Source organism: Panonychus citri, unplaced genomic scaffold (genome assembly GCF_014898815.1).
Source record: "Panonychus citri isolate SS breed McGregor unplaced genomic scaffold, ASM1489881v1 Contig00142, whole genome shotgun sequence".
Classification (NCBI taxonomy): Eukaryota; Metazoa; Arthropoda; class Arachnida; order Trombidiformes; family Tetranychidae; genus Panonychus; species Panonychus citri.
The window spans coordinates 313,534-335,940 of NW_026515547.1; the positions used below are offsets into that span (position 1 = coordinate 313,534).

A 22,407-nucleotide genomic window follows, 5' to 3' on the forward strand; every position below is an offset into this window, starting at 1 on the left:
GTAACAATTAATCATCCTGATCTAATCTTAATCTTGTTTTCCTACTGAAAAAAAATCACAATCAGTTCAGTATAATACTAATATCGGGTGACCGAGAATGAGAATGATAAGTTCGAGGAAACAAATCCATCCACGATCACGAATGAGATTTAATAATAACTTTAGCATAATTAAGGATGACCTGGGGCTTGAACTTTCAACTTCCGTTTCCAGGTCACTCGATTTACCGTGAAAACCTTAAAAAAAACTCGAAAATTTTTTGACTCAACATATAAGATTCATTCTTAAGGTGAAAATGAACTTGAGGTTCGAGGGACAATTAGTCCTGACCAATAACCCGATAATTGGACAATAATAATTGTAATCAATTGTTTCGAAGTTTAGAAAATTAAATTTAATCACAGTTTAAGGATTTAATATTAATAAGGCACAATAGGGATTGATTAAAATGCGAACATGCAAAGTTGATTCAATTAACAATCAGGCTGATGATTGATTTAAATTTGTAAACAGCAAATGGATAATTAATTTTGCTTGATAATTGAAGTGATAACCAAGTGATTTATCAATTGTGCGTCTGATTGACTGACCAATGGATACTTTTAATCAATGATTTGATCATCTGGGAATCATTTGAAGCTTGTTGATTACTGGATCATTGCTATTAGTTAATTAGCTCCATTTGATCAGCTTGATAACAATTATATTGAAGATGCAATTGGGTGTAAAGGTGACAATTTAACATACCCATGACTTGTTTTGAAGAAGGCAACAGATTTACAATTAGGTGGTAGCAATTAGTTAACAGTTACATATATAAAATGAAGGGCAATTAATCATTCAGATTGATTAACATTGATAAAGTTATTTACATTGATTGACAGGTTTGTTAGTGATTTAAATCATTTGCATAAAAATTAAAATTGTTAAATGTTTGTAATTAATGGTTAGTACAAGATGAATATTAGAATTAGAAACATAATTAATTTGATTCTGGTAAATTTTCAATTCTGTTCAGAGATTATAACATCTAATTGGATATATTTTTTAAGGTAATCAACAGAGGATTTTATTTATAATTGTCTAAACCTAAACATTGATTAAATTGATTGTGTAAAAATAACAAACTGTCTCAAGAAGTATAGTTATATGTTTTTCTTGGTGTTGATTAGCAAGAAAATATAAATAGAATTGGAAAATAGTAATTAACAAGAAAATGACTTTTTCTATTGAAAAAGTCATGAGCTTTTTTCCCCTGAACAGATTGAACAGATTCAAATTTTACATTCACGTCATGAAAGGTTAATTGCTGGAGAAATTGGAATTGTATTTACAATATGATAGCTTTTTGATGAGTTGAGTGTGTTGACGATATTACAATTGATTTGGTTTCCAATTTTCATGATGATTTATCATCTTGGATGAATCTTTTCTGTGATGATAATGTTAATTTTTCCATCCATGAGTTTCACTTATCAGGAAATGACTCAATTGTTTTGTCTTTCCTTGTTTATTTTCACCATCAGTCTGAAACCAGGGCAAGATCATAAATACACATCAACGGGTGAGTAGCAGTTTTAACAATTAACATTTCCATGTGTGATTTGTTTCATGATGAAAATCAATTGAAATCATGGGCGAAAATTTGATCATTAACGAGGGAAAAAGTGTGCGAAAATAAAAAGAGTTAATGTAGATTAAGACCAGAATTAGCTTCTAATTATCATTGATCCATCGTATTCTGGATTGATAAACATTGATGGATCATTGATATAACGGATGTTTCGATTGGTTTTTTGTTCGAGATACTTTTTCTCATTACTTTCGATGGCAACTTCGATTAGTTTTAAAATCTCTTCAAAAGTGGGACGACTTTTAGGATCTTCAACCCAACACTCTTTCATTACAGAATATACTTCAGGAGGACAGTGTTCAGGTCGAGGTAAACGATAGCCCACTTTGAGGTAATCTTTCATTTTCCAATCTTCAACATCAGGATAGGGAATATCTCCTCGAGTTAATAATTCCCATAATAAAACACCATAAGACCAAACATCGCTCTTGGTATCATAGTTTCCTCTCTCAAGACTTTCAATGGCCATCCATTTACGCGGTAATGGTTTACGATTATCTCCATCTGAATAGTAATTTGTCGTGTAAACATCACGAGAAAGTCCAAAATCGGCAACTTTAACTGTTTGATGTTCATCGACCATACAATTACGAGCAGCTAAATCACGATGGACAAACTTTAATCCCGCCAGGTAAACCATTCCTTGGGCAACTTGGACTCCAAATTGAATCAACTCAATAACGGTAAATTCAAGATCTTCTTGTTGAATAAAAGACCTCAAATCACCATGCTCCATGAAAGGAGTAATTATCATTGGAGATCCATCAAAATCAATCGAAACACCAATCAGAGACAATACGTTTTCATGACAAAACTCCTTCATGATTAGTCCTTCGGCAAGAAAAGCTTCACCTTTTTCTTGTGATAAAATACCTCCTACAATTAGAATAGACAACAAAAAATAGAGAAATCAAATTAACAATGGAAAAGTAATTTCGACAATTTAACTCAACAGTAACAATCAAAACTAATCATCACACGCTATTCAACAATAGTCATTGAATAATGAAATTATCAACTGATTAATGTAACTTTTTTTTTCTAACCATGGTAAGAATTGAAATCTGTCAATAGTTTCAATAATTTCAAGGATCTTCCAATATTAATATTTGTATGATAACTTAACGATAAGCTAAATGGTTAATTAAATTTAACTATTAATATATGTAAGGTAATGTTCATTGGTTTCAAATTAAACCAGTAATCAATTTTAGTTAGTTAATTGTTGAGTCTAACAGGGTAAATTGATATGATGTGAAGGAAATCAAGCAAACATGATAAATATTAATAATATAAATTGCAAGTCACATAAATGATATGTAATATTGTTAGTTGATTGTTTTCAAGTATTAAGTAAACTTGATTGATTATATTTACTAGATGATTACAATTTGAGTAAAATGATAACGAAGCAATTAGCAAATCTTGTTGTCTTCATTTCTTATCGTTAATTTGTTGATAATAACAATGAATTAATCAAAGAAATTAAAAAGTGATCTTCTAATTGATATTGAAAATCAACGATCAATTTGACTGTTAAATTAATCTCTTCGTCTAATTAGTTGATTGTTTAATTTATATTCTGCTGATTATTAGATTGATGGAATCAAAAATTTTCCAATTGAATTGTTGCCAATATCTTGGTGATTAACTGATTACTTACTTTCAGTTTTAAGTGTTTTGATGGCAACTTTGATTTTCTCATCTTGTTTACTTGGTAATTTAAGGTAACCTTGATAGACCAATCCAAAGTTTCCTTGACCAATGACCTTTTCTCGGGTCAGATAATCACGAGAAAAAGTGTTCCATCAGCCATTAGCTCTGATTGTTTTTCTGGATCAAGAACGAATTTAATTTCCTCTGATTGTCGATTGAATAATAATGGTTGACCAGAAATTCGAGAACCAGCTTGATGATATTCTGTTAGATTTAAGATAAACAATCAGTTAATTGTTATTGCAATTGTTGGGAAAGGAAAGATTAACAACAATAATATTTTCTCTGGGTGGTAATTTATTAAGATGTAAGATTAAATAGCGGAAGTTAATTAGACTTTACCAGCAATCAAATTGCCTGTTGCAAATCACTAATCAAGAAACATTTTAAAGATACAAAGTAAATCAATAATAATAGTTACATGTAATTAGTTAGATAATAATAACATCAAATCGATAATGATTATAATCTGAAAACAGAAATCATTCCGTTGATGATTAGCTAATTACTGAGAGAAAACGGAAATAATTAAAATTATTTTCTATTCTAAATGCTAGAGAAACCTAATAAGGGGAAAAGAAGATGATTATTTAATCAATAATGTTAAGTAAATTATAATAACAACAATTAATCACAATCCAAGCCAACGATTGACATAATTGAACATCTATATGATTATAAATAATTTAAGCTGAAAATTAAACAATTGACCCGCAATTTCAGTCAAAAATAAGATCCAAAGAGTAACAACAATTAACCAAATCTAATCAAAAGATCAGCAGTAAAAAAAATACTAATAAATTTACCAAATCAAGCAAATAACAAACATAATAACAACTAACCATGGGGACAACCCAATAGGACCAACAATAAGTGACCATGAATTGAATGAACAATTATAATCATTATTATCATGATAATTATTGTTATTAGTTTACAAGTGAGAGTTATTGTAAATAACAATTGTAACTCCCGGTAACTAAACAAGAGTTTAATTGGAGGCAACAATTTAAGAGCATAAATGATTAACTGTAATAAGATAATCACATTGAAAAGCAATTCTAGTAATACAATTACAATAAGTAAATATTATAATAATAGGAAAACGAGTATGAAAAAAAGCAGAGGAACCAAAAAGAGAAACCTAAATGTTATATTTAGATGGATATGATTAAATGTGGTCTCTGTATGATATTTATCAACGGAAATGAAATAAGCTCATGTTAACAAACCATATTGTCTTGATGGACCAAAAATAACATCAATTTGAGTGATGTTGATGGTACGATACAGATTATCGTGTTGATTAGATGAGGAAAAGACAAAAGGAGAGAGAGAGAGAGAGATGAATATCATATGTATGTAGAGGTAATGAATTCATAGCTGATAAAACATTTGAAATAAACAATAATAATAATCATCATAACTATTGTTGGTTAGTTAACTAACTAACAATGATTGAATGATGATAATCAAGCTCTTTTCATGGTCGAGCGGATAAAATGACCTTGGGGCTTTGGATTTAGTTACAATGTGATATAAATACACATTCAAATTGGTAACTTATTAGAGACCAATCAAGTTAATGAGTAAATAATTTTGTCAATGGTGACATTTGGAAAAATTGATTGTCCCAAGTGGATAAATTAATTAGTTCAACTGTATTACGATCTCATTATGAATAGAGTGATAAAATTGTCTAGTTAATTGTTGAATTAATTTAGTTATTGTCGGTTATTGTTATTAAAATTGGTACAATGACCTTTTCCTTATGAGAACCTCTTAATTTTTTAAGTTAATTTGATTAAATTTAGTAAATGCTTTTCTTGTATTATATGAATGAGATAAATACACTAACCACAACTAATTGAATGAAAAAAGGGAAAATTGTTGATTTTGTTTGTTAATCAAATGAGATTTAACTTTTTGTTTTCTTCAATTACTCAATTAATCAATAAACCATTACAATTTAGTTAATGATTATTATTGTATTAATATATTTAATCATCTTGTAATTATTTTTGTTAGCAAAAAAAGTTAATCATTTTCTGGGAATCAATTCAAACTAGTTAACTATTTATAATTTGATTCTCTAATTGTAATCCAAAATATGATTAGGCAGAAACAATAACATGATAAATTTACCATTTGATTTTAATCAATGTTAATAAATTAGCAATTTAAATTAATTAGACTGATAAATATTTCCAGGGTATCCATTGATTTGAATCATTGATTGTGACAACTTGTTTTCATGCTCACATTTTGATATTAACTAATTAATAAATTGCTTAAACTAATTGCAAATAAAACAAAACTGGTTATCCTTGTTTCAAACTTAACGGAATCGGAAGTAATCAAAGTATCAAGTGACTTATTGTATATAACCCGCCCTCGAGCTTGATAATATCACCAGAAGAGGTTAATTTGATATTGTATCTTGGAAACGAAATGATAATCACAATTATTATCATCAAAATAGTAAACAATTAACCAGTTTGAATAATTAAACGAGAAGAGAAAAAATAGTTAAATCTATCAACACAAAGCTCAATTGTTTATCATTCTCAGGTAATAATAATAATAATAATAATTCAATTTGTTAATCAAGGTCAAAAGTAAATTACTATTATCATTAATAATCATTAGATAATCTAGTTTGATTAATAGGATAGGTTGACATGCAATTAGTTGATTAATACTTGGTACAAGTGAATGTTTCGAGAGAGTCATAGACAATGTAATAAATAATATCGAAGAGCAATTAATTTACCATTTTGTGATCCTTGTCGCTGGAATTGACCATTTTCGGGTGATCTGTAGGCTACCCCTAAAGAGGGTGGACCTTTTTTAGATGTTAAAAGGTAACCATTACGTTTGAGAATATACATCATGATTAATAGGATTACCCCTAGAGCGGTAATCATACCAACGACTATACCAGCAATTGTTGATGAAGATTCTGTTTCAAGTGGAGGTCCAATAGGAACACTACCAACAAATAATTGTTTACTTCCAGTGATAACTGAAATATTCCAGGGGGAAACAGTTGGATCACCTTGATAATCTTCTAAGGGAATATTACAAGCAATTAGATTACCATCGATTGACCTTAAATCTTTACACTCTAAAGTTGCTCCGTCTTGTTGATTAACAAGAATCACTTTCATACCATAACCAGTGTGTAAATGTTGCCCCATAATCTCAAGTGTCCGACTACCATCAATTCCTGGGGTGGAAACAATTTTATCGGAAAACTTGGGATCAGGTAAATAGACTAGAATAAAATCAGTTGGAATATGTTTACTTGATCCTCCATTGGCAAAAGAAATGGTTGTTGTTATTGGAGATTCAAAGTAAATTTCTGAAGGCATAATTGGACTAGGACAGATAAATGATGTAACATCGATTAGTGTACAGTCACTGGCAAGAAGTAAAGGTGAAATTGATGCTTTGGGTACAATTGCAGAGACAATTAAACGAGGTTGATATAAACTATCAAAATGATCTCCAATAACGGTAATATTAACAGCGGAAGTGGCACTTGTAACATTTGGAGTTATATAACTAAACAAGGGATCAATAAAATAGGAGAAAGTAAAATTTGTCGATATGGCAGCGGAATCAATGATAACACCGATTGGACCTTTAGTTGGGTAACCCTGTTTCTCAGCTGAACCTGAGACACATTTAATGGCTGTCGATTCAACAACTTCAATAGATTCACACTGAACTCCAGCTAAAAGAACTTGTAAATTTGATCCAATATCCAAATTTTCACCAAGAATGAAAACATTCACTCCACCAGTTAAGGGTGAGATTAAAGGTTTGACACTTGTTACACTTGGATTAACGAATTGAAAAGATTCAGAACTTTTAACTGTTCCAATGATATCATAACCCTTTCGAGCTGAAATATCTTTAACTTTTAGCTCAATGAAACCGGAACTTGGGGTAGATGGTTGTTCTGATGAGGTGACAATTTTACACTCAATGTCAGTATAATTCCAGGAGATGATTGAACAACTTTTACCACCAATAGAGATGCTGTTCTCGGTGTTTGATGTTTCATCATGAAAACCAAGATCAACACCCTTTACTCTCAGTATTGTACCTCCTTGAGTTGGTCCTTTTTTGGGTGAAAATGAGATTAACTTGGGTTCACAATGAGAAACCATTACAACATCAGGACCATTGACAACACAAGATTTACCAGTCCAAGCACAGTCGATATTATCTTTTGCTTGTGATTCAATACAAGAGCCACAATCTTTGTAATAAGAGCAAGTTTTAACAGGTAATTTGATCAACGATTGACCGGTAGCCATGAAAATATTTTCCTCATCACTTTCAACCACTGGATCAGGTTCAATCTTTGATTTACTCAATTCAATTGTGAAAATATCTTGACCGTTGACAATTTTTTTAACTAAACCATTTTCAGTTCCAATGAAGAGAGAGTACTTTGATCGTGATCCTTGTAAAAGTGAAACCATTGATGTTATCTTTGGCTTATCCCCATAAAGCACATAACCGTCAACAATTTTGGTCACTTCGATTAACATGTTGACACTTTGTTGACATTGTTGGTGTTCATGTTCAATACAACGTGAACCTGGTTCGACAAAGGTTTCAATTAGTTTTCCACTTCTTCTGGCATAGCAAGCATTTCGAGCTGTTTCAAATTCGTACATCAAATGGTCCATCGAAAAGGCACAAACCCGTGATTCTGAGTGAGTATGACTTAGAGGTTTGTTTAATTTGGTGTTTTGAAAGGCCAAGAAAAGTACGTTCGAGGTTGTCAGAGGTCGAATTTGATTGAAAGTGTTCCTTAAATAGTCGTCCATTTTACCGAGAGTCGCGGCGGTTGCTACAGTTTGGTCTTTACATGTAACCTGAATTTCAGAATATGAACCAAAGAAACCATCACCGATACAAATACGAATGATTTTGGTTACTCTTTGAGTCTCTTGAAGTTTTTCTGGTTCCGTTTTAACAAAGAAAACATAATCACCATGTTGAAATCCGTAAATATAATTGATTGGCCATTTTGAATTTTTATAAGGTGAACGGACATCCCGAGCTGTTAGGGTTGCCTTTCCATCAGTCCAATAGGCAAGATTAATTGGTGACACTAGTTTCCTCTTGGATATCGTGGGTGGACTTGAATCCAAGGGTCGATCATCATAAGCATGAGCCACAAAAATGGCCGATTGTTGTTTACCAGCGGCGGTCAGTTCATCGGCAACAGAGACAACATAACTACTACGACGAGAGGCAACATAGTTTCTAACATTATTTGGATCACCAAGTAGCCTTGCAGCTTTAAATCCGGCCTGAGGGATCACATAGCACATTCCTTGATGAGTTGAGTAACAGGCCAATAAAACGGAACTGGAGGAAACATTAATCGAGAACAAATTGATACAATCAGATTGAGTCATGGTTCGAATTTCATTAACTGGACAAGGAGAAGGTGGTGGTGGACATTTGTAATTATCTGCTATCGGTCCGGTTGTAAAATTTTCCATAATTTCCAGAGTTTTAGGATCCATACGTAAGAAAAAATTACGACCTCCAATGTATAAGAATCTATTTTGTATCAACAGTTTCTGTACAATTGTACCAAGATTTACACTAGAATATACAGTTGATTGATCAACAATCGCTGAAGATGCTGCTTCTTGGGCATGATTAGAATTTGAGAAAAATGTAACAATTATAAAAATTAAAAGAATAATTTTGTTAGAAAAACTGTTGATTGTAGATAATGGCGATAGTGATGGCATATTAAAGTTGAATAAGTATTTACAATTATGGTGATGATTAAGTTTCATGTTTTAACAAACCTTATTGATACGGTTTTGTTTTTCTAACATTTAACTATTCCAAATCAATGGAAAGTCAATTGAACAGTCAATTTTTCACAATAATCACTTAATTGGTTGTAGAATTAAAAAATAATCACAAACATTAAAGAGAAAAAGAAAAGAAAAAAGCTTTTCCAAAATAAAAGCCTTGAGAATTTCAACTTTCAAGATTACATCGAGATTGATATTAAGTTGTTGTTGTTGTTGTTTATCTTGTAGTTAATTAGATTTGAAGAGAAGGCGATGTTGACTATATGATTAGTCTGGGGTATTAATTTGTGAAGATTATTTGTTAATTATGAAAAAAAAAATTCTATTCACTTGTATTGATAATTAGAGACACAAAGATTTAACTCTCAACTATTTATCTTTGATTTGAATTAGTGTTCATCTTGAAACAAAGAGAAAACCATGAAAGATATGATAATAATGAGCAGCAATTAGGCACAGAATTAAGATGATCAACAAGTGACATGACGGTGAAAAAAGTAAATCAAAAAAAGATTAAAACAAAAAAAAACGAAACAATTAATTGAAAGAGAAATTAAATCAAACGTTAATCAAGTGAATTTGAAGACTCAAGAAACTCTAATGAAGAGACGTTCAAGTTTCAATGGAAAATGAAATCTCGGATCTCGAGTCTCGGATTCGAATCCCAAATATCCGATCCAATTTTCTTTCTCTTTGTTTACATTTCATTTCTAAATTAAACTAAATTGTGGGAATTAATTTTGCAAGGAAATTAATTAATGGCCGTTCAAAGAATATTTTAGAAAAGTGATACAATAATTTTCTATTAAGCAAAAGATTAGCTTATGTTAGAGAAAAGAATTTACTGTTATTCTGATATCTACTCTTTTCTTACTCGATATTTGATGTTTTCTTTTTCTCTTCTTCTCATATGCAGACACACCTTTGGATATGCGTCACCATGTAAAGATTATCTTGTTGTGAATAAATTGAAAGAATGTTTTTCTCTCTCTCTCTCTATCCAGGTAAGAGATATTTGTGTAACTTTTTCTCTTCATTCGCTTTGGTTACCTCAGTGGAAAGAAAATGGAAGAAATAGTTTTTCTAAAGGTTTGGTTTATCTGGAAATTTATCTTCATCTTTTTCTGTTGATGTAACTTGTTTTTTTTCTTTCTCTCTCTCTCTTCCTCTATGTTAATTACAGGTTATACTCTTTTTTTACTACTTTGACCTCTTGTTCTTTTTGACCTGAGAATTAAAGTTTCCTAGCCTGCGGAATTGTTTAATTGTCCTTGATTAGGTTTAAATCCATGATCGTCTATATGTGATTCGGGTTGGTTAACCTTTTCTCTCTTGTTTTTTATGGTAATTTCTTGGTCTCCGTTTTAGTGTTGATACTTTTTATTATTCTTTTGTTTTCTATTCTTTTTAACTGATCTAAGTCTCTTTTTTTATTTATTGTTTTATTCTCTTTTTATTGTTTAGATCATGAAATCGTGATGAAAGTATTTCAATTCAACGCTGAATCGTTTACCCTTTTGTTGTTGTTTCTGAAAACAAGATTAATTTAGAGACGAAAATGATGAGAGGTAATTTGCTATTTGATTCACTGGATGAATCAACTGATACGATTGATGATGATTAGTTTTTAGTTTTTTTGGTGAAGGTCAATTTCATTGATCCAACATACTCACGACTTGGTGGTAGGCCTGATGATTGCACGGGAAACTCAGTTTCTCTTATTCTTATTGGTATTTAAAGTCGACAATTGATGAAAAACAATTCTTGATCACAGGAAAGTTACAAAGACAAAACTACAAGAGTGTTGGTTTTTTTTTCATTCTCAAAAGAATCAATCAAAACCAATCAATTGTCATCTCCATGACGTACGTTTAACTGTTTACTGATCATAAGGAAATTGAACATTGATCAAGATTTTGTTTTCTAAATTGTTGATTATCAACTTTTCCAATCAATCAATTTCCCAAACTTTCGTTAAACAGTTCAATGAACGGATCATGACGCTCGAAGACAGTTGATCTAATTATTTATAATTTTTATTGAATTTTTATATTTAATCAAATATTTTAATCACTTACACAGGTTACCCAATGACGACAACAATCAAGAATTTTCCCCTGAGATGAATGAGAATACAAATTTCCATGATCTTATTAACCTCTTTGGTTCACTGATATCAACAATTAAGAACCAACTGATCACAATTAGTTGGAATTTACATTACAAATGAACAGCATAACAGTACTTGCATTTTCCAACATATACTATCAAAGACAAAAAGAAACAATCAGAATCAAGAAAGACCATAAATCATCAAGGCAACGTCTGGACAGTTAGAAAACAATTAACTAACAATTACAAACATATCTCTTGTAACTCTATTGATAACATCACCAATTTTGGCTCCAGTACCATAGATGCCAATGCGATCCAATATCTTATGAGTCTAATTATTGGAAAAATACAATCTAATTGAAACGATAACAATTCTTATCGTTGAGAGCAATTAGTCTTACATTTAACTTTGTCCCTATCGAAGCTACACTTTTGTTGTGAACTTTAACCAAGAGGCTGTAGATTTCATCGGACTGAAAAGGAAAAGAAAAAGTGAATTCAATTAGAGGCCAAAAGTTAATTAGTCAACTTACCCGATCCACAAATTCACCCCCATTATAAATGACCAGTCCGATTGCAGTTATACAAAAGAAACCAGCAAAATAAAAGGTTCCAACTATTTGAGGAGGAAATTTCGAGGTGATCGCCAAGAAAATCACTAAATCAGCGAGCAATGAAATCAGAAATATACAGATAAAGAAGAGATATTTACAATCATCCATAATTTTGTCGAAACAATTTAAGAAATGTAACAATCGATAATTAACAAATTGCAATGATTTCTCGCTGACGATCTTGTCACCAGCTGAATGAGCAATCAAATCATAACAAGATCTCAATCTAGCAAGATACCAAGGTACCATAGCGATTGTATGACCACCAACATTTAACAACGAAGTGAATGATAAACGAGAAGCAATTGTTTCCATGATTATCCAAATGATTGAGATTATCGCATAAACTGGATTAGAGTAGAAAAGTGGATCATACAATCTAAATGATAACATAATCAATCCATTGGCTAATTTATTAAATCGTAACATTGATGTCCAATTGGTAACATGAAAGACGAGAAATCGTTTGAACGACGAGATTTGTTTACGATTAATCAACAATCTTTCACAATCGAATCCATGTAATTGAATAACTCGTAAGAACTCAAGATCTTTAATCGCACCGATATCATCCAAATAGATACAATATTCTCGAAGTGCCCCACAAACAACCAAAAGGGAAAGTCCAAGAATCGCCACTGTACTGGAATAAGTTTCTCCATGGAAAGGATTACCAAGATAAATATTGATCCACAGACAATTAGCCGAATTGGGATAAAAGGATAAGATTGTCATTCTTATCAGAACGATTATGAAAATTATTCTACCAATTGAATTTTTCCATTTGAACTCAGGAAATTCCCAATTGGGATCCGAATGATTGTATCCACGTCGAGTTATTAATAGACTTCGAGACGATTCTTCCATTAGAGTTATCTTTTTAGCTGCATACGAATCGAAGTCAATCTCATCAGGTAAACCGATTAAATAGCGAAATCTCTTAATCCAATAGCTCACCGACGATAATAAGATTTCATGTTTAATTTCGGGTTCTTGCATTTCGAAACCAACACTTTATATCGAATTCTGGATTAATCTCGTAAATTTTGTTCTAATTTTTAAAAGTTGATCGATATTCAATTCAATTAGATCAACTATCAAGAGTAAATCATTGAACAAGTCCACTTCGATTCTATTCCTTTGAATAGTAATGATTTTTGAAGACGAATCATTTTCATGACGATTAGAATAATTAACTAGACAAGGTTATGATAGAGATTGATATTATTTGATTCTCATTTAATAGATAATTACTCTGATTATCATTAGACTTTTTGTTTTCCATGATCAATCAACTAAATCTAATGAAAAAATTGATCGAACTGATCAAGTCTCGAAAGTCTCATTTGGGGTAAAATTCAATAAAAGAAAAACTTAAATTTCTTTTTGTTCCATGATAAATCAAATAAATTAATTGATTTTACTTATTCTTTATTGATTAAATTAGCCAATACAAGTCATGTTCTGAAATCATATTAGACATAATTGTAGGGAATTGAAGTTCCGAGATCAAAGCCAATTCTCAGATCGATGCATTGATATTGCAGATAAGTAACATAACGGTACTTGCATTTTCCAAAATGTACTAAAAACAATCGATTTAATTCTGATTAGTTAATGATCGAATCAACCAACAATTAACTGATCAACTTACGTAAACAAACAGATCTCTTGTAACTCTATCAATAATATCACCAATCTTGGTTCCAGTACCAAAGATACCAATGCGATCCAATATCTTATGAGTCTAATTGTTGAGAAGATGAAAACAATTGATTAAATTGACTAATTGAAAATTGAGGTAAAATTTTCACTAACATTTAATTTTTCCTCAATGGCCAAAGGGCATTTGTTGACAATTTTAACTAACAAAATGTAAATCTCATCAGCCTAGGAAAAGATAGGAAAAGATCAACAATCAAAATTTTTCGTCAATTTGTCTTATTGATTAAGTTACTCACTAATTGTACAAATCCACCGGTGAAGTAGATGATAAATCCAATGGCGGTTATGCAAAAGAAACCAGCGAAATAAAAAGTTCCGATGATTTGCTTCGGAAATTTTGACACGATAGCTAAGAAAATCACCGAATCGGCCAAAAATGAGGTTAAAAATATGGCCACGAATAGAAGATACTTAGAATCGTCCATAATTTTATCTAGTCCATTAAGAAATCGAATTACTCTGTAATTAACTCTTTTCAATGACGATTCATTTACACTATTTTGCAAAGATACTTTTAATGCTAAATCATAACAAGATCTCAATCGAGCAAGGTACCAAGGTACTAGAGCGATTCCGGTTCCGCCAACATTTAGCAATGAAGTGAATGATAAACGAGAAGCAATTGTTTCCATGATTATCCAAATGATTGAGATTATCGCATAAACCGGATTAGAGTAGAAAAGTGGATCATACAATCTAAATGATAACATAATCAATCCATTGGCTAATTTATTAAATCGTAACATTGATGTCCAATTGGTAACATGAAAGACGAGAAATCGTTTGAACGACGAGATTTGTTTACGATTAATCAACAATCTTTCACAATCGAATCCATGTAATTGAATAACTCGTAAGAACTCAAGATCTTTAATCGCACCGATATCATCCAAATAGATACAATATTCCCGAAGTGCCCCACAAACAACCAAAAGTGAAAGTCCAAGAATCGCCACTGTACTGGAATAAGTTTCTCCATGAAAAGGATTACCAAGATAAATATTGATCCACAGACAATTAGTCGAATTGGGATAAAAGGATAAGATTGTCATTCTTATCAAAACGATTATGAAAATTATTCTACCAATTGAATTTTTCCATTTGAACTCAGGAAATTCCCAATTGGGATCCGAATGATTGTATCCACGTCGAGTTATTAATAGACTTCGAGCCGATTCCTCCATTAGAGTTATCTTTTTAGCTGCATACGAATCGAAGTCAATCTCATCAGGTAAACCGATTAGATAACGAAATCTCTTAATCCAATAACTCACCGATAATGGTAATCCATATTTTCTCTGTGACATTGTTACTCTTGCTCCATGAGTTCCGTAAATTCTGAAGACATTAACTGAGATTTATGTCAATCAGATTTCGATCAATATAATAATCGTTGAAAAAAACTATTAGATTTTCTAATTGATTATTATGGAATCAGATAATTCTCTTCTTGAATGATCATTATCTCTCAACTAAATGTATCTAAATTATCAACATGATACCAAGTTGAAACAACCAATTAACAATTTAGAGTTGATTCTGTTTTTGATTCAATCAGTTTTCTCAGTTTATTCAAGTTTCATTTCTTTATCCACAATCTTATCAATTTAGTCTCAATCACAACAACCTTTAATCAGTCAAGTAGTTAATTGTCACTTATAAGGTGATAGTAATTAAGATCAATTTGTATCAATGAGAAACAAAAAGTTGAAAAAAAAAGTCAATCCAATGAATTAAAATGAAAGTGATGATTTTTGAAAATATATAAAAAAAAGTAAATTAGTTAATTCATCAAATCGTATATTCATTTTAAGGTGAAAAAAATAGTTAATCATCATCAGAATGATTTATTTAAAGATGTTACCTTTTTTTTGTTGCTGATTGTTGATAATGTTGTTATTACAGAGGGTTAATTGTTAAAGATTAGCTTAACATGATTAAAATTGGAATAGTAATTAGGAGATGATGTAAATGTAATCAATCAAGAGTTAAGATGATTGAATCTAATTTGATGATCGTCTCAAATTGTTGGTGTATTATTATCATCATCTTATACTAAATAAGACAAAGTTTTGTTGGTAATCAAGCAAATCAGAAATAAACTGAATTTAAATTGATTCTAATTTGAAAAGGAAGGGTAATTGACCAATTAGATTAAGTTAATCACTGAGAATAAAAAAAGACAATAACAAGTTCATCTAATTACTTTCCAATCCTTTTCATCAATTTGATCATCTTTTTTTTGTTGTTGTTAATCAATTTGATTTAATATCTTTCTAAAGGATATCAACAACCTCCAACAGGAATTGTAAATCAATTCATCATTAAGATGCTATTGGAAGAGATGAAAAAATTAATCAAAGATTTAATCAGAAAATGATAACCTTTAAATTGAGATGTTGATGATACGTAACATTAACTGTCATCTTATATATTTGATTGGGGGAAAAATTAACTTCATTTAATTGCAATTGAAGAGGACACTAACCCTGATTAATTGGTGAACAATTAAGAGACCAAGAAATCAAATTAAAAAGCGAAAGTGATCAATTGTCGATTAATCTAAACAAGAATCACTTTCAATCAGATGATTGAAATTAACTAGTTGCCAGTTTTTAATGTTAACCAATTATTTTTCATTTCGTTGATTGAGTAATTAATAATCTCTCTAAATTAATTGAATTGATCAATTGATTATGTTTATTACTATACTTTAGATTGGATTAGTGATTGATTTGAGGAGAGAGAAAAACAAAATCATGTTAATCTTTACAATGGAAGGTAAATTTGACTAATTGTTCAGGTAAAGATCATTTTCATCACCATGATGATCATCAATACTATCATGTTGCGCATCTAATTGATTGGAAATTTGTTGATCCAAGCATAACAATTAAATTAAAATGGTTACAATTAAAATGGTTTTACAATAGAAAACAGTAGAAAGTGTTAATCAACCTTTTTCTTTGTTCACTGTCATTACACATGGTAAATTTTCTTGATTCAACATTTTAAATTCTATTCTATTCCTTTAATTGTTGATTGGATAAGATGCTATTTAAAGAATTGTTCCAATTCAATGGAAGAAAACAAAAGGATAATCACCATGTTGATGAAAGAGATAATATAATGAAAAGTGATAAAAGAAAAAGCTAATGAGATGATCTATTGTTTTCCAAAGACATGATATCACATTTAAATCCGTTGTTCGTATCTAATCAATGTTAAAGATGATTTATCGATAATCCAAGATGAACTGATTGGAATTCGTTTATATATATATTATAATTAACCGTAATTCTTGAATGAAAAAGAAAACACAAACTTTTGAATGTAACAAAAAGTGAAAAGAAAACAATTAATGTTTATTGATTACAACTCGAAGCCAAATTGAAGTATTACAATCGATGGATACAAATAATTAACTGATCAATCGGTGATACTTTCCATCATTAGCTTGTAATTTTCCAACATCATCATCACCATTAATTCACAATTATCATCATGAATTTGGAATTTTATCCGATCACATGGTTAATGGGACTGAATTCGCACGTGAAAGAGGACAAGGGACAAGAAAAAGATGAAATTGATTAATAATTAATTACCTGTAAAGCCTTAGATGTAATAATAAAGAAAACGATGATGCGGATGATAAAAAGAGGAAGAGGAAAGAAAAACAATATTTTAAGAAACAAGATGAAGGAAAATGATGATGATAACCTTAAGGCTAATCCAGATAAGGATTGTCAGGTAAACAAATTTACCTGTAAAAATCTTAAGGAAAACTACCTTGCCAATTACAGGTAATCATTTTTTTTCTCTTATTTTTGTGTTGATTTTTTTTCTTTATTTTTGATATTATTTAGATTGAGATCTTTTCTTGCATACCAATTGATGGAGAGACTGTTGATTCAATTACTTAATTTGTTTCTCTCTCAAATTTACCGTTACAATTACTGGAAACCTTTTTAATAACAAACATACTCACACAATTAACTAATTTACTTTCATTATGATAATGATGATAACTGATTTTCATCAATACCTTTTCACTTGTTTACGGAAATAATCAAATTCATATAATATAATTTTTCATTCAAATTATTTCCAATCAATCAATCATCAATTACCAATCTTATGTGAGCATCAATCCGTGAAATTGAACAATTGATGATCAATTAAAAATGATTGAACAACAACAAAAAAGAGAGAAACAATTTGAAAGTGATTCTAATATTTGTTGACAATTTTGTCTTCATTTATCAGCAATCAACAATCAACAATCAACAATCAACAATCAGCAAAGTAGTAAAAGTTGAATGGATAAGAAACAAAAAAAAAGAGGTAAGAAAATGAAAACTTATCGTTATCCAGGCTTAAGAAATTTGAAATGTTTAATTAATGTGATTATTTACTAATTACATGATGATAGAAACCAACACATATCCTGTTAATTATATTCATCAGAAAGCATGAAATTATCATCAGTTTTTTGCTGTTGTTTCACCATCGACACTGTTTGTTGATTGTCACATTAATCGTTGAAAAGATGATTACAAATTGATTGTTAATAATTTGAATAAATAACCTGAGAAAATGTAAAGATAATCATCTAATTAACCTTGATAATTGTTCAAAATCATTTCTTCTCATCAACAATCAAATAGAGCATCAAACTTATTAAAAAAATACTGATTCTAAATGAGAATCGATGGAATCGTGAACATCAATAGTATTGGAAAATAATGTCCACCAATAAGCTGGACAGTTCGAGTGATCTTAATATGAGAGAAATCGAGAGGACGATTAATTTACTAGACAGATTAATGGTTGAAATGGATTAAAGTTTTTCTCTTTTTGATACATTTACTACAAAGCTCTGTTATTATGATGATAATTAAGGACTTTAAGTGACCATTCTTCATTGGTCAAGCAAATCCAAGGCGATTTACCGTTCAAATTATGATCTTTTAGTAATTATTGTTGAACCTCTTTCGATTTGAAGGTTGTGTGGACACGATGATTTCATCTCATCAACGAGTAAAAAGAAGGTACAAAAAAAATATTACTCTCTTTTCACTCTTATTATCTTAATCTTCATCTATTATTATCATCATTATCTTTCCATGGTCAGGGACAGTTATTCAGTAATCATCATGTTCCATCTCAATGAACTTTCATTTAATCCTCTCGCCACACTTTCAACCTTAATCTCCTTCAATCTTATTTCGTAACTTGTTATATATTATTATTTGAACAGCTTCCGACTGGATAATCGATGGTCAATCGGTCAGTCAAATTTACACTTGAGAATAAAATTTTTTTTCTCCAATTTTCGATAAAATCAAATAGGGATAATATTTACAAAGTAAATTTAATCTTCATCGATTTTGTAACAAATGAATATCAATACAAATACAATTGATGAAACATTGAATCGGATTGATTTTAGAAAACAAAAAGTTAGAGGTAAACAAGAAAATTGATGAGGATGAAGATGAGAAAATGATTAATTAAAAGAAAAATGGACAAAAGTCATTAATCGAAATTGGTACCAAGATGATGACGAAAACAATTGTGACATTATTTATGTTTGTTGATTGTCTTTCATATGGAACGTTGATTTTTCTTGATTATCTTTTCATTATCATCATGTGAAGATGATTATTGTTGACTTGATGGTTTTATTTTCGTCGGCCATGATTGTGAGCTCCTTCCAGGAAATTCATGAGACCATATTTCATGTCCTGCAAGGGAGTCGCAAAACAATCATATTTACATGGACGAGAGTAAAGTAAAGGTGAGATGAAAACACGTTCCGATGTTGGCTTAGGTCCAATCATCGGGTAGGCCATTGAAGGTGATGCTAAGAGAGATGATTGATGTCGATAACCACCATGGTGATGTTGTGAATTTGATCCAATTGGATTGTGGGAATGATGGTGAATTGGATGATGAGATTGATGATGATGAGAATGATGGTTTGATGAGTGAAGATTTGGCCTGTGGTCAAAGGTAAATGCTGAAAGTGAATGGGCAACGGGCTTTTCTGAAAGCGGAGGATAGTTGACAACATAACTCTCAATGAGAATTGGTAACTCTTCATTTGCCTCCATATTTGTCATCAATGAATGATAATTAAAGAAACCCGATGAATCGGTTAATAGATCAGAATTGATCTGATTATTGTTGTTTGATGGACGATGTTGATATTTATGTTGATGATTACTGGAAGCATATCCACCAGATCCACTTTGTCCTCTTCCTGATACCTGTGATGAACTGGACACTGGCTCATGAGAATGAGTTTTTGATCCTTGAGGTAAAAGCTCAAAATCATAATTAGATGAATAATCAAGACCGGAAGGTTGGAAATATCCATCAGGTGATACAGATGATTCACCGAAACCTTTGGCTAACCCATAGGGAACCTCATCTTCGGACCATGAAAGGTAATCTTCAGATCCTGGTGAAGATGAAGATGATGATGGTGATGATGGTGAGGGATATGGTCCACCGGGTGGACCATAACTGTAAGCATAAGCATCACCGTTGATACCATTGATCAATTTATTGTTACCATTTTGCTGATTGTTATTATTATTATAACCCTGAAGGGTTGATGGACTCAAAAGTTGCTCACGATTATTAACTGACCTTAAATCACCTGAGTAGATTAGTGATGGTTGAACACTTCGAGGTCCAGAATATTTGGTTAACTTGTACCTTTCATAATCTTTAACAATATCGACGAAACTTTTAGTCGAAGAGAGTACATTGGGAGATAATGTTTCTCTAAGTAGGGGTGGACCAGAGTTGGGAAGAAAAGGTGATTCAGTAGAATTGAGATGAGAAGAAGAAGATGATGAGGAGGATGATGAAGATGAAACATTTTGAATATTCTGAATGGAAGCACTTGCAGCCATCATTCGACCCAAAGTTTCACTAAACACCGGAGATGCCATTCCGTTCGAGGAGGCCGAGCTTTCGATCGGTGTTACTGTGGTTGTTGATGAGGGCGAAGATGCTGATTGATGTGATGAAATTGATGGTGATGAGGTTGATGGGTTGCGATTCGTGTTGATAATGATGAAGCTAATGGCAATGTTTCGTTAACTGGTGTTACAATACTTTGGACAATTGGGATCACATTGAAAAGATTTAAACAAATTGTTACAATTACAATTTGATAACAGTGGCCATTAATCTTCCTGGAGGCCATGATTGTAATCAAAATTATAATTCTACCCGATTAATATTGAAACAATTACAGATCAAGAAACACAATTATTATTATGATTTTGATTCCTTTGTATTATTAATAATAAAGTGAATACAGTAAATTGGATGAAAGTGAAAAACTAAAAGTTAATCAACTTGGCGAAAGTAAAACTTAATCAATTTACAGAATCAACGTTAATCATATTGAAAGCCAGTGATTAGTTGGAATTGTTTTTAAATTGTTTGTATGTATTGATGTTTATGTTGTTGGTACTTAAGATCAACTAAACGTTAGTAACTCTAAGTGAAGCCACTTTTAACCGTTCAAATCGTTCATCCCGTCGGTCTCACTAATTGTCTCCCACAATCAGTATATATCTTAATCCATCTCCATCTTACTCACTCTTATCATCTTGTTTTTATCTTCCTCTTTCTCACCTCTATCATCACCTTTCTTTTTCTCTTTCTTTTTTTACCGTTATTCCACTAAAAATATCTCTCTCTCTCTCTCTCAAAACAACGATAACTTTAACGGGATCACTTTCAATTTGACCAACAAACCGGATTCAGATGAAAGTGGGAATGACATGATGAGGAAGATGAAGATGATTAAGATGATTATCGTCTTAATCATCACAATCATGATCGTCTTTTGATTTTGGTCAAAAATGATCAACATTTTTTTCACCCAATCTTTTTGCTGAATTTTTTTTCCTTAATTGCTTAACAGTTTGTTAAACTTTAATCAATCAACTAAAGATTATCAATATTAATCAACCTGATGATATTTGTATCATTTTCCTTGATTATCATCTTTTAATAGTAATAATAATTTACTTAATCATCAAGATTAATTAGACATTTACTTTGAATGTTTTTATATAAAATAAATGAACAATTAAACACCAAAGGGAAACTTTTTCTTTAAGCTTGTAACAATTAGTGACAATTAACTGATGAAAAAAATTATACAACAAAAAGACAATTAATAATTTAATCAATTTGGCATTTCTTTAATTTCCTTATTGTGTGTGTGTAGTTGATTGTTACAATCTACAGATTGTAATTGATTACAATCAACAGTCCAGTACATTTAATCAACATAACAAATCAAACTAAATGATTAAGCTTGATCAACAGTCCGTAATATTAATAATGATGATGATTAATATACAACAATCAAGAAATAATAACTATCAAATATCAACAATTAAAGTAGTTTTTTATTTTGATAATAATCAACTGATATTATCAATTTTCATTGTAACTATTTACCAACAACAACAAGAGTTACAATTAAAATACTAATGATTTGATTAACTGTTGTAACCATAATGATTAACAAAAAAAATGGTTAACTTAATCATACTCAATTTGAATACTTCCTTTGATTATTATCATTATTTGATCATTAATATTGATCACAATTAACTTGTAATCCAATCTCACCAATACACACGAAACCAAATAATCAACTAATTGTCATCTACACTAATAATCATCACCAAATCAACACTTT

General features: G+C 30.7%; 4 protein-coding genes across 4 annotated transcripts; all 4 read right to left on the reverse strand.

Moving 5' to 3' along the window:
* Positions 1-368: 368 nt before the first annotated feature.
* LOC128396061 (hepatocyte growth factor receptor-like) lies at positions 369-9,815 on the reverse strand. The gene is given in 4 exon segments (XM_053356582.1): positions 369-2,509; positions 3,297-3,437; positions 3,440-3,553; positions 6,123-9,815. Coding segments are annotated over 4 exon segments (4,119 nt in total). The 5' UTR covers positions 9,187-9,815; the 3' UTR covers positions 369-1,709.
* Positions 9,816-11,539: 1,724 nt separating this feature from the next.
* On the reverse strand, positions 11,540-12,939 carry LOC128396039 (uncharacterized). Its single transcript, XM_053356560.1, has 3 exons — positions 11,859-12,939; positions 11,727-11,798; positions 11,540-11,656 (listed from the first exon to the last, which is right to left on the reverse strand). Exons 1-3 carry the CDS (start codon positions 12,936-12,938, stop codon positions 11,555-11,557), a joined length of 1,254 nt encoding a protein of 417 aa, XP_053212535.1. The 5' UTR covers position 12,939; the 3' UTR covers positions 11,540-11,554.
* Positions 12,940-13,403: 464 nt separating this feature from the next.
* On the reverse strand, positions 13,404-15,483 carry LOC128396062 (uncharacterized). Its single transcript, XM_053356583.1, has 4 exons — positions 13,901-15,483; positions 13,758-13,829; positions 13,594-13,686; positions 13,404-13,524 (listed from the first exon to the last, which is right to left on the reverse strand). Exons 1-4 carry the CDS (start codon positions 14,969-14,971, stop codon positions 13,462-13,464), a joined length of 1,299 nt encoding a protein of 432 aa, XP_053212558.1. The 5' UTR covers positions 14,972-15,483; the 3' UTR covers positions 13,404-13,461.
* Positions 15,484-19,351: 3,868 nt separating this feature from the next.
* On the reverse strand, positions 19,352-20,632 carry LOC128396040 (uncharacterized protein DDB_G0271670-like). The gene is made up of 2 exons (XM_053356561.1): positions 20,325-20,632; positions 19,352-20,198 (listed from the first exon to the last, which is right to left on the reverse strand). Exons 1-2 carry the CDS (start codon positions 20,630-20,632, stop codon positions 19,352-19,354), a joined length of 1,155 nt encoding a protein of 384 aa, XP_053212536.1.
* Between the last annotated feature and the right edge of the window lie 1,775 nt (positions 20,633-22,407).